General features: G+C 44.1%; 1 protein-coding gene across 4 annotated transcripts in view; it reads right to left on the bottom strand.

The window, feature by feature from the left end:
* Positions 1–10,306, bottom strand: part of LOC134563550 (probable E3 ubiquitin-protein ligase HERC3) — a 44,270-nt gene extending 33,964 nt beyond the window's left edge. The window contains exons 1-3 of one of the 4 annotated variants that reach the window (XM_063421553.1): positions 10,118–10,306; positions 6,898–6,942; positions 5,373–5,630 (exon numbers count right to left, since the gene is read on the bottom strand). In XM_063421553.1, the coding sequence (XP_063277623.1) occupies positions 5,373–5,598 (226 nt within the window). In that variant the 5' untranslated portion in view covers positions 5,599–5,630; positions 6,898–6,942; positions 10,118–10,306. Of the gene's footprint in view, positions 1–5,372; positions 5,631–6,892; positions 6,943–10,117 lie in introns of all 4 variants that reach the window. The other 3 variants (XM_063421552.1, XM_063421551.1, XM_063421554.1) reach the window with 3 other exon arrangements.
* Between the last annotated feature and the right edge of the window lie 2,303 nt (positions 10,307–12,609).

The raw sequence follows: 12,609 nt of genomic DNA on the forward strand, positions 1-12,609 counted from the left end.
TTACAGCAGCTGTGCCTTTTGAGGTAAAGAAGCACTAATACTGTCCCTCATGTCCTCTGTAACAATAGATTATACTGATTGTAAAAAACTAGTATCTTGCTCCCCTGGGCTCATATTTGTTTTTACCTCTTAGCAAAAAGGAAACCAAGAGAGGAATCCGATGGTTCTAATACATGTGTGTTTAGAGACAGGACTTTAGAGTTGCATCTGAGAACACCTTACAGCCATTTTAGGTGCTGATGAGATTTCTTTACTGTCAAGAAATCAGATTTTTACTTATTTAGGCCCTCTAAAAGAGGCTTCTCTCTCCTCAGTGTAGGTTCTCCTAGTCCTGCAGTCTCAAAAAGTACTGGCACAAGTCAGTTCACATGATCAAGACCACACAAATTTTAAAACAACTCCCACTATAAATATCTGGCATATTCGAATCCCTCAGCCAGCCAATTCAACACAACACAGGCATATTTAAGACATCTCAGGGAAAACAATTCCTTTACTTCTCATTCAACCAAATAGCAATTGTTCCTAAATTAAGTTGATTTTAAATTCCGACATCAAATCATTAAAATCATTCTGAAGCCCAAATGGCATCAATTCAGCTGAAACTGACATTTCATAAATCAAATCCACTGCAGCCACTAGTGAAGGTATAGCAACCTGAAATAGCTAGGTCAGATCCTGTGATGGATCAAAGGAGCAAGAGGGATGAGTACTAATGAAATACCTGTCTTCTGCAAGGGGTAACCAGTTTAATTACTTTTTTTTTTTTTTTTTTACAAATAACACTTACAATGGGTGTTGAAACATAAACATACACAGCTCTTTGTCTGCAACGTGCTCACGACAAACACAAGCCCTGCCACCTCTCCTCCTGAGCAACCAGGACCTCGTGGCTGACTTCTCACCCACCGGGAGGAGGCTAAAACAGGAAGATCCACACAGACTGTCCTCCCAAGCAGGTGCATGTCTGAATTCTCAGCTGTTCTGGGGTATATGATTAACAAGCATGCTGCCCTGGACACGGAGCTCTCTGCTGCTGTAATCCTGCGCTGAGGCTCAGGACAAGTGGACTCATGTTTGAAAAGAAAGGACACCCAGTTCAGAGAAATCCAGAAGATCTGGATCACCTAGGTTAGCTGGTTTGTTTTGGTGGGGTTTTTCCTGCTTTTTGAAAGAGAATGAACATTATAATGACATTTCTATCAGCAGCTATGAGCCAGTAGATTCCACAATGCACAGAAAGGCAGTGCTCCTCTGCAAATTTGCATCCAGACAGGGAATTCTGTAAAAAAATCATATTTTTGTCTGCCGTATCTTACCAGACAAAAGATTTGAGGCAAATTTGGCTTGAGACATTGTTCTGTAACTCTCATGAGATACTAATTACCAAAGCCCAGGTTTTCTCATTAGCAGAAGTCAAATGAAGTCCAAATTACTCAAACAGAACAAACCTCTACAGCCAAAAGCAAGTTCCACCCATCAGACTCGAGCAAGCTTTTAAAGCTTTACAAACTACTAACAACCAGCTAGTTGTTTCACACTCCTCTATAATTCCTCCAGATCCCAAAAGACCCTTTACCTTAGGCACCTCAGCTTGTCTCTTGCTCTCCAACACTTATCTAAGAATCACCACAGGGAGCCAAGACATCATGGCAGACCTGAAGGAAATCAATCCAAGTGAAATTATAGCACTGAAAAAGGCAAAATTTAGATATACTTATGAAGAATATTTCTTTCCCTAAAACTACTGCAATACAAAATTATTGTTTCCCATTACAGACATAATCTATATTATTATCTGATAAATTTCAGGAAATCAATGCAAACTCAGACTAATTTTGCAAAACAGCTGGTTCGATACTTCACCACCAAAATGGCCAAGCTGCTGCTCCTGAGACATGGTCAGAGACTCTGGAGACTTCAAGTACATAACAACACAAGTGAAAAACTAGTGTGGGTCAGACAGAAGCTTTATTAACCACGGTCACGGCGAGAGAACGCTGGAACAGCATTCCTCCCCCTCTGCATCCCGGCCAAGCGATTGCAGAGACACAAACTACAGAATGTTTCAGGGAGGAAAAGGAAACAAAAAAGAGGTGAGGAAAAATGATTGTGTAAGTATTAACAAAGCCAGACATCCAGCCCTAAGAGGAGTCAACTCTTCAAGTACCTCGCTATTCACCTCAATTTGAAGGAAAAATGAGCTGGTAAACAGTGTGACAATGTGGGAAACTGGCTTGTGGTAGAGCCATGGGAGTGCCACACCTACTACGACCCTGGTATCCTCAAAAGGAGGGAGTTTGAAACACTTAGAAGCAGTTAGTTCTTAGTCAAAAGGAATGTTATTTCAGTTAGGCTAAACTTCTTAAGCACCTTGAATATTAATTTTAGCACCTCAGTGTAAAATCCAGAGGAACAAGCACTTCCAGAAAATAAACCTCTACTGACTTACGCGCTTTCAGTAGCAGGTACTCCCCCAGTAACTTCTGTTCCCTGTAGAGGACAGGCATAAGAATCACTTTGCCAGCTGCAATCCCCCTCTTCACATTACATCCACAAGGTCAGCAGCTGTGACCATAAACGCATCTTTTAATTAACATGTTTTCTTTCATTTCAAAAGGTGCCCTCTAAAGGGCTCCTCCAAGAGGAATTGCTGAAACAATTCTGTGCCACTGTTTAACATTTTCATGAACAGCATGAATGAGAAGCAAAATTGAATGGTGAGAAATAAAAGGGAGTTTCCTCTCAGGGAAGACCTAGGCAGCAGGAAAGGCATCACTCCATCCGTAGGAAGTCAATGCAGCCTTCACAAGGTTCAAAACCCCTTGTACACTTTTGTGTCTCTGTGTTCCTCTCAAATCAAGGCACCCTGTAAAGCCCTGGTAAGCATTTTTGAAGTCAGAGCAGGCTCCCCAAGGAACCTGAAAGGGACAATCAGTACTGTGTCACAGCCTCCTACAGCAGGAGATGGAGCTCATTTCCAGAGCTGGGCAGAGGTCACCCACTTCTTCACCCACACGGGCTTGGCAGGATCAAGCCACAGCACAGGAAAACCAAGAGACCTCAGCCCACACTGCCCTGTCCAGCAGAGGCTGGAGAGATGAGCTCCAGGACTTCCAGTTCCTGGCATTTCTCCCATTCTCCACCGCAGACTCCTCCTGACAGCCTTCTCTATAATTTCCAACAGCTCAGGACCCTGTGTCCCACACATGCATCTTCATCACCTATCAGGCATGGCTTCATTCACAGGCCCACAACAACGGAAAACAGAAAATATCATCTTTGACAGGCCTTTCTACACAGAAGGTGCAAGGCTGTCTTTATCCCATACAGAGGAAGTGGTGTTGAAAGAGGAAGGCTTGATTCTTCTTGCTCCTATTTGCAAACGAAAACTAAGAAATTCAGTTGCTGGTGCTGCAAGACAAAGCACAGAGGATGTGGGATGAGGCTCTCCCCCAGTTTACTGTTACCATAAAGGCTGCTGTGACAGTTCACCATAACCTAAAAAGAGCAGCTGTTCCCTGCTTTACAGCACATCCCTTCCACCTGCCCCAGCCAGCAGAAATCCCATTGCAGCCACAGCCAGTAAGGCTGTGTTGAAACACCATTTCTCTGGGATGGCCACAGGCTCCTCAGGGAGCAGCACTGCAGAACCATTTTCAGAAAAAAATAAACCTGCAGGATAACTTGGACTTGGTTTCACATCTTGGTGACAGATCCTAATTTAAGGGGTAGAAGAAGGGCACTTGTGATCAAACACAAAGAACCTTTCATTTCTATTTCAAAATCTCAGACTGGTCCTCTTCTACAGGTCTAGCTGAAACCAGGATTACCTAGCTGAGAGAGGTCTACGCTTCAGCATTCAGGATTCATGAAGTCCATTTCCAGCTATGATCTACTTGCTGTGAATCTTGCATTTTCATCATCAGCTTATGCTTGCTAAATTCTATGCGTAAAACAGCAGCATAGCCCAAAGACGTTTCTCAGAGTATCTTTGCAGCACTCAAAACAGTACTGAATTTCTGGGGCCTCTGCACTAGTCTTGAGCTAGCTGTCATTTTGTCATTTGCAGGATAAAATATCCTCAGCAGTTTGAGTTGAATATTCACTAGGCTTGGCTTCCTTCTACCAAGCATCTCATCTATTCCAGTGCCTAAATTTACAAGTCCTCGGAAGATGTGCACAGAGAGGACTTGAGCACTCCTGCTATTCCCAATCTCTTTCAGTAATTGTCTAGAAACTACTTGTAGAAAAAGCAAGACAGAGCAGATTCAAGGTCAACTCCTCTAAATCCAGCATCCCAGTCACCCAGCATCCAACACCTGCCAACTCATTTTGAGAGAAAGAGACAAAAGACACTGACAAAGGAAATGAGCATTAGGGTCAGTCAGGTCAGATTTGCACACACTGCATGGGGAACTGTGGCTATTTTGCATACACCCTCTCTCTCTATCATGCAATAATAGGTTACACTAGGGCAGACCTAAGCCCTACAGAGGGCAGCCTGCAGTTTGAGGAATTTTTGCTCTGATTACCCACAGGATAGGACTTCTATATTATGGAAACAGAAATACCTGTATCTTTACCACATGCCAAAACCAAGAAGTTAACGGAAGGTAAACCGGAAGGCCAATATTCAAAAGAGTCCAGAAGAAAGGCTTCAGGGTTTCTTCCAAGAACAACCTAAAATTAAATTACTCCTTCACCTTGGGAAGGAGAGGCAGTAGCTCTCTGTGGTTCAGCACTCATGAGTTCTGTCCACCGGAACACAATGAAGAAGATGCAATGTGAGTCTGGGGAACACAACACTAAAGAGAACTTCTTTCAGATTAAGAAAGTATAAAGGAGTAAAAGCACAAGTTGACAAGGGATTCTGAAAGGGGGAAACAAAATTTACAAACCCTCTTCGCAAAACACAAGTCTGTTCTCCACAATTCTACTCAACAGGGATCCACTTGTACTCTTCAGTGTGAGAAAATTCCCAGCAACAGCTGAACAGGAGTGGGCATAACAATGCAGTGCAGTTGCAAAGACAAAGCAGAAGACACTCGTGACTCAAGGGCCTCTCCTCCTTTTTATAAACAGACAACATCATGCCAGATAACAAAATCTGCCCTGAGACCATCTGCGCTCCTCTGTTTTGATGCATTTCCCAGGCAAAGTGAGCAGACCTGTCTCCTCACGCGGGGTGCTCAGCTTTAGCTTTCCAGAGCCAACTAGTGTTATTCAGCATCACTACTGTGTTATGTGACATGATTAGCAGCTCTGCTGGCTGCTCCAGCTCTACAGCAACCAGCACAAAGCAGCTTTCATACTGTTTTCAGCCTACTAGGCTCAAGACAGTTCGAAGTGCATATAAAAAGCAGACTTACCCGGCTTGCTTCCTTCACAGTCATGCCCCAGTTGACCTTTGGTGTTCAAGCCACAGGTATACACCTCCCCATCTTCCAACAGGAACACAGAATGGTTTCCTCCACATGCCACTTCCTTGACATTTCTGTCGTGGATGAACCCATACACCTGTGGTTCAGGAATGATGACTTGGAGGTTGTTGCCTATCCCAGGTTGTCCATAAGATGAGTAGCCCCAGCATAGCATTTTCTCTCCTTTCAGCAAGTCATGTATCCTTCCTGGGCAAGAGAGACAAGGGAATGAGTGTGAATGAAGCAAGTACACCACAAATGATCCTACAGAGATCCAGCTGTTCACAACAGGAGGTGGAAACTACCAGAAAAGGCATTTCCTGCATGACTGTCAGGTTTGTGAACTGTCAGTAAGCCATTACACAGACAAAGAGTAATCAAGGCAGCTCAGCTGTGGTACTGAATCAGCACCTTCATGCCTCAGCCATCTCCATCTGCGAGGCAGCAGAAATGTTCTGAAACCCAGGAGACCGAGCTTTTACTCTGCAAAATTACTCTGCCTCAAAAACCAAGTATCAAACAATGCTGCAAACCAACTGTAATGCTTTTCAGATTAACAGGTCCGAATCTGAACTTTAAGATTGTCATATTTGAGACCACTTGTAAGCAAATCTTTAAAAATTACCTCCAAAGTGGTTAGACTAGCCTCAAACAGAATGACAAAGGTATTTGTGGTGTACTGGCCAATGCAGAAATGTGTTATTTCTGATACACACAGATTAAGGAGTACTCTGCTTGACTGAAATTAGTCTTGCAAGCAAAATTTGTGCATGCAGGCGCACACACACACACACTGAACTTGAGCCACACACTGAACACACGCACACCCCTGAACTGCAGCAAGAATTACACAAGAAGCAGCAGTTCACGTGGAGCAGCACACTGACAGCTTGACCCTGACAGCAATGGACAGGTCACGTTGATGCAACTTGCCAGCAGTCAGGTGTTGTCTTCTGTGCTGTGCTCAGTGAAAGTCAGGGATTTCAGAGTCAGCTAACACAGGAAGGGAAAAAATATAGCAATATAAAAGGTCCAAGGAATTACTTGGCTTGAACTTGATAAAGACAACAGGATGCTAATGCATAAAAGCTGGGGGAAGAAAACAGCATTCCATAAGAAGAATGTGAAAGAAAGGTTTTAGTAATTCTCCTTTGTCATTCCTAATCTCAATAGGTTTGGGTTCTTTGTTAAGCATACTAATAAGACATTGAGAACTCCTCTGATTGAACTGACACACCACGCCAAGTTTTAAGCTAAGGCAATCTGCAGCAGCAGCAGCATTTACTAACTTAGCACAAGTTGTAAAAGCAAAAGCTAACCCCTGAAGAGCCAAAGATTCCTTCTCCCAATCTGAGCAGGCAGGAAACACATGCATTCGGTTTGTTTCCAAAACCTGGTGCTAATTCAAGCTCTAGGTATTAGCAATAAAGCCTTTCCTAATCTAAGCCCTGAGCAATGGGTATTCTTACCTTACCCTCTGCCTGTCAGCTGTGGTCACTTCCACTGAGGCACAACTGAGCTGGAAGGGGAAGGGAGAGGATTGGATTTTCCAGTTAGTACTTCATCAGTGGTGCAATTTCCTACCACAGACTGTTTACTGTGATCTCTTATCAGGTGCTTTAAAGTAATGCAGGACCCCGTTTATCTCTAGCAGCCCTTCTTCTTCCATAGCAAAATTCAACTCATTCACACCCACGTGTGCTTATCACTGGCCAGCTCCAAAGCACGCAGAGGAAAAAGCAGGAGCTTACAAGGCTCTGCCTGGTTAAAAAAGCAGGAGCTTACAAGGTTCTGCCTGGTTAAATCAGTCATGGTGTACAGTCTGTATTTGGTTGCCCTAAGCACAAAAACCTGATGGAAGATACCCTCCATGCTGGCTAAGAATAGGAATGCCGTGGGACACAAGAAAATTGAAGTGTGTGCATGTGCTTTAAACAGCTACATTTAGAGTGAACTTCGTGTTCTATCACACCACCAAAAAAACCCAAACTAAAAATCCATGAGCAACACCCTGAAGGTGGCAGGGAATCATTTCAAAACTGACACTGGAACAGCAGAAATCTGGAACTGCCATTTCTCTCAGCCTGGGGAACTGCATGTAACAAAGGCATAAACAGCAATCCTAAAGATCCAAGGATCACATTCCCTGCTAGGATAAATAGATACTGCCTCTAAGCTGAAAAGATTTCACCAGTATACAACTTGAACTACAATGACATTGTACAACATGAGCTAAATATTAATTTGGAATACCTTTTAAAAGAGTACCTCAACAATCTGCTCCCTATAGACTACAGTCATCTTCCCTAGTGCTAGTTTCTTTTAAAAATGCTAAAAATACATTAATTACTCTCCTTGCATTCATATTCTACACAAGAATTTGCTGCTAACGGGCAAGGGGATATGATGTGATGTGATAGGTAAGAAATGGGTCTTTCCTCCATCTAAGAAACTACTTTAAACAGGAGGAGCTCAAACTCCCAGTAATCCATATAAACACTAGAATGGTATTTCAGAGTTCAATTTTCCATTCATGCTAGAGGCCATGAAGCTCCTCATATTTAACAATTCCCTATACCTGACATAGATAATCTGGTTTTCAAGTAATATTTTTAAAATTATCTCTATTGACTGCCACTCCCCTCTTCCAAACATTTTGCCAATGAATCTCTGTGCAGCTCAGTTTCACCGGAAAACCAGACCAACACTTTCCAGTGGAGAGCAGAGAAAAAAACACTGCCACTCACAATTCGAGTGTACAGGCACAGCTAAATATTTCAAATGGGCTGGTGAATTTACTTAAGTTGAAGACTTTTTTAAAAACCATTACTTTGAGACTGGTTTTTTTCTCCCCCTAAAAAAAACCCCAAAACACTGGAGGTCTTAATATATTTATGTTCAAGTAGGAGCTGTGTCCTGAAACACAAGATCTTAAACGATAATTTCACACTGTGAAATTGTTTCCAATCTGGTTAAGGCAGTTACTCTTCTTTGACCGCAGCAGAGGAAGTCAAATTGCGTGTGCCACTGCAAACTATCTCTACAAACTACATAATTTTCTCATACTAAAACAATTACACAAAAAGTTTCTAGTGTAGGCAAGCACTAAGAGACATGTGCCTGCACACACACATGAATATATTAAATATATGATTTCTATTTACTTATCTGAAATTTTATATGTGATTAATATTACTAGTGCCAAGCTCAATAAACCTTAAAAAAATCTGAATTTTTATCTTCAGAGGGCAAACCCTTAGGGGAGGGATTTTTCTTAAAGGCATCAGTTAGAGATTGAAGTTCAGAGTTCCTTTTAAAAATTGGATTGTAAAAAGCACAAGAACTGCAGTACTCAACCACATCACCTATTCCTGTTCGTCAGAAACCCCAACACAGCCAGCTCTGTACTCATGTTTCAGAGATAAGAACAGATGCAATGCAGTAAAGCCAATTATTTCCAGATATTCCCCACATATATAAAAAAAAAAGAGGGGTGAAGATATAACACCACATCCTCAGACCCTGATATTCCAGGACTAATATATCATCAAAACAGCGAAGGATATACATAGCACAGCTAGGAAAACCTCACACTGTGAAGAATATTTTGAGGAAATCTATTGTGGGTGGAAGACCCACCCTCTCTATAAGGTTCTGCTGACATACTATGTATATATCCTTTAGTGAAAAACAGCCCCAGTGGTTTGGTAAAATAATAATGCTGCATGTATGATCATGACAGAATGTATTTTGTCTTTTTTCTTTTCCTCTGCCTTTTTAAAAGCTCTGGTGCCATACACAGTCTCTCCTCAAAATCACACAAACATATTCTAAAGCCACTTCCACTCTGCACCCTTTCTGGGAAAGTCACCTAAGTAAATATCACGATTGTAATAAACAACACTCAAGGCTCAATGCTCTCTAAACAAAGAGATCTGCCAACTGGCAGGGCATGAATAAACAAGTTTTTCCTTCCCTCTTGTTTGTGAGATTTCAGATAACAAATGTGTTTCTTCTACCAGCATTGCTCAACAATGACGGAATTTACTGCCTCTTTCTGCCACTAAGCCTCTAAGCTCACTTTCTTCTTCTTTTTGCCTCCGTTTCAGTCCAACTCAATGTCCAATGTAAACCATGTTACAGAGCAAGAGAATGCAAGGTGTACCAGCAAATTAGTTAAAGCAGGAGCAGAGTACTTCCACTGCACAGCCTCATGCCCTCAGATGGAGATGCCCCCACAGAAAACATATAAAAATAGATACCTAAAATCAAATATGACACCACCTTCCCCCCCCCCCCCCCCCCCCCCGCCATCACCTCCATTTTGCAATCCCAGTAAAAACACCGCTCCCTCCCTGCCTTCACCCCGGACACCCCGAGCTTCTTGGGGCTGCTTCCCACGCCCAGACCGGCGTTTCCCGGCGGGCACACACCGACCCCGGAGCTACAGCAGCCCCGAGCCACCCCGCAGCCAGGTGATGCTGCAGCTACAGCAGCAGCAGCGCCGAGCGGCTCCTGCCGCAGCCCCGCGGCCGCCCCGGGTTCCCCGCCCCGGGCCGGAGGCGCGCGTCCGGCGCCGAGGAGGGCGGCGGGGGCTCCGCCACGGCCGAGCGCCGGTTCCCCACGCATGGGCTCGGTACCGGGACCGGCAGCAGCCCCAGCGGGGGGCTGAGCTGTCCCTCCCCGGCACTCACCGCCACCAGCCCCGCCGCTGCCGCCGCGGCGACGAGGAAGTCCCGGCCCCGCCGCCGCCGCCGCCGGGAGTGACGCGCGGTGCGGCCAATGCGCAGGGCGGGCCCGGCCCCCGGCGGGCGATGCAGGCCGAGGATCTCCTTTCCCCGGGGCCAGGGCACGGCGCGGGCTCGGGGCTCCCGGCCTGCCCACCGGTGCTGGAATGCCGCGGAGCGGGCGGAGCGCTAGGGACAGCCGGCCCCCGGCCGCTGCGCTGCGGGGCTTTGGCCGTGCGGATCAGTAGCCGCTCTAAACACAGGAGAAACCCACGGGCCAAGTTAAGCGCATTCCGGAATTTAAGCTGTTCTAAATGAAGGTCTCAAGGGAAAGGCAGGTTTCCAGTGTTTGAAAATGCGTTAAGCACGAAATGTCATTTACTAATAACAGTAGTCATTTTCTTTCCCCTAGCCTTTTTCTTCTTCGTTTTATGTGGCTTCTGGTCACCTGGCAGGCTCATTTGTTTAGGAACTCAAATTTTATACAAAGTTTCCACCACAAAAAAAGGTTTGTTGTCAAAGACTCCGTTGAGAGAGAGACGGGGGAAAAAAAGAGGCCAATGAGCAAGCAATTATGTAACTCTCAAGTACTGATTTTCTGGTTTTAGTGCCATCTATTAGAAAAAGACTGCTCCGCAAGAGCGATGCACAAGCTGGATCCCGTTCAGACCACCAAAATGACAGTCAGTATTCGGAGCAAACCTCAGACAGATGTTTGCAAGGGCTCAGGGTGGGGGGAAGAAGTCCCTAAGGTAAGTCCAGTGCCCACAAGTATTCGTGGCCCTTACGCTACATTTCTGGCAGTTTGCAGTGTTTGTGCATTTAGCAAAAAATGAGTGACGGATTGGGTAAAATATCACCTGTCTTTGCATGAATCATGCCTGTTTAGAATAAAGAGCTACTCCAGTGTAAAATTACACCTGTGATGAAACATCTTTGGCTTAATCAGTGTTACAGGCAGCTTCTAGAATAACTGAAAGCATAGATAGAGGAAAACATACTTTTCTGTGTTTGTTTTTGTTTCTGTTTTGTTTATTTCATCATCTGGAGACCTTTGCAAAATGGAACGTTTCCCTTTACACTCAGTTTCCTCTGTTTCTGATTGCGCAGTCAAGGAGGGGAAGGTACACACAAACAAACAACAAACAAAAAGAAAATGATGGAGCAAAGCCTGGAATTTGTGTGAGGGAGCCAGGAGTCTCTTGTTGAACCCAATTTTTAACTGGTTACATTTCAGCTTCCTGGAGAACTTTCAAGGCTGCTCTTGCACTTGTCTACAGGTGATGCTCAGTTCAGATGAGTGGCTAAAAAAATCCTGCTGCAGGTTCAATATACTTTTGCTGCCTGTGTGAAGCCTTTGAACTCACAGCTGAATGTGATGCTCGCTTATGTTATATTCTCCTGCATGTTTTATAACAGGCACTGCTTGAGAAAATGTAGACACAACCCAGTGTCCAAATTAATGTCAGAAAATCAGAGAGTGCACTATTCTGGAAGTCTTTATATAATATAAATATATATAACCATTTATATATATATTAAAGCAGGGATTATTTGAGGACAAATTAAAAATAGCCTTGAAAGTGACTCTGGGCTTTAATCTCCCATGTGATGTTGCATCATAGATGATGAGAAGGAAATACCTCCAGGCTCTAAATAAACCTATTATCATTTAATCTCTAATGGGTTATTTTGAATTCCAAAGAGAATATATCTTTTGTGCACTTGCACAGCACAGAAGATCACTCTGGATTTCCAAGCCCTACCAGAGGCTTAGAAAACCATAAAAAAGGGAAACAACAGCCAGGAGCAGGCTGGTGAAGAACAGCAGGTAAGCTGCCAAAACAGAAATCTCTGGTGGTGTGGCAGCATCAGCTGGACATGAGATGTGGGCAACAACTTGCCAGTTTCTGCCAGTTCCTTCTTTCCACAGAAATATACCAGAGTGGTGCCTTTCTCAGAGGATGTAAGCATCCCTGTGATGTCCTATTTGTTCCGGGAGAGTGAGGGGGACAGAGGTTAGGTCTTAGCAGGCCACATCCCCTCGTTCCCCTCTGCTGGGGAGCTGCCATCCTCTGAAGTCCTATTTCCCCTCTTCCCATTAACATTCCCATGCCATCTGTTTTTCTGTACTGCCCTGGTGCTTGTGGGTTGTGGTGAGTGCTTGTTGGGGTTTTTGTTTGTTTGTTTTACTAATTATTATACTGTTACTTAAAAAGAAGCTTGCCTTTTCTTTTTTTTTTCTTAAGTAGGTAACAATGTCATTCTGCATCACACAGGAAAGACTGACTTGTTCAGCATATACAATGCATCTCTTTGAAACAAGCTTACATCAGCCTTTGACTCCACTTGTGAACAGCGCCCCCATTTCCAAGGAGGACAGAGAACACTGCCACACTGCCTGCTATGCTTATCTACATAGGCAGATGCATAAGGAAGGAAGAACACGGCTACGGGGG

This window comes from Prinia subflava, chromosome Z (assembly GCF_021018805.1).
Source record: "Prinia subflava isolate CZ2003 ecotype Zambia chromosome Z, Cam_Psub_1.2, whole genome shotgun sequence".
Lineage (NCBI taxonomy): Eukaryota > Metazoa > Chordata > Aves > Passeriformes > Cisticolidae > Prinia > Prinia subflava.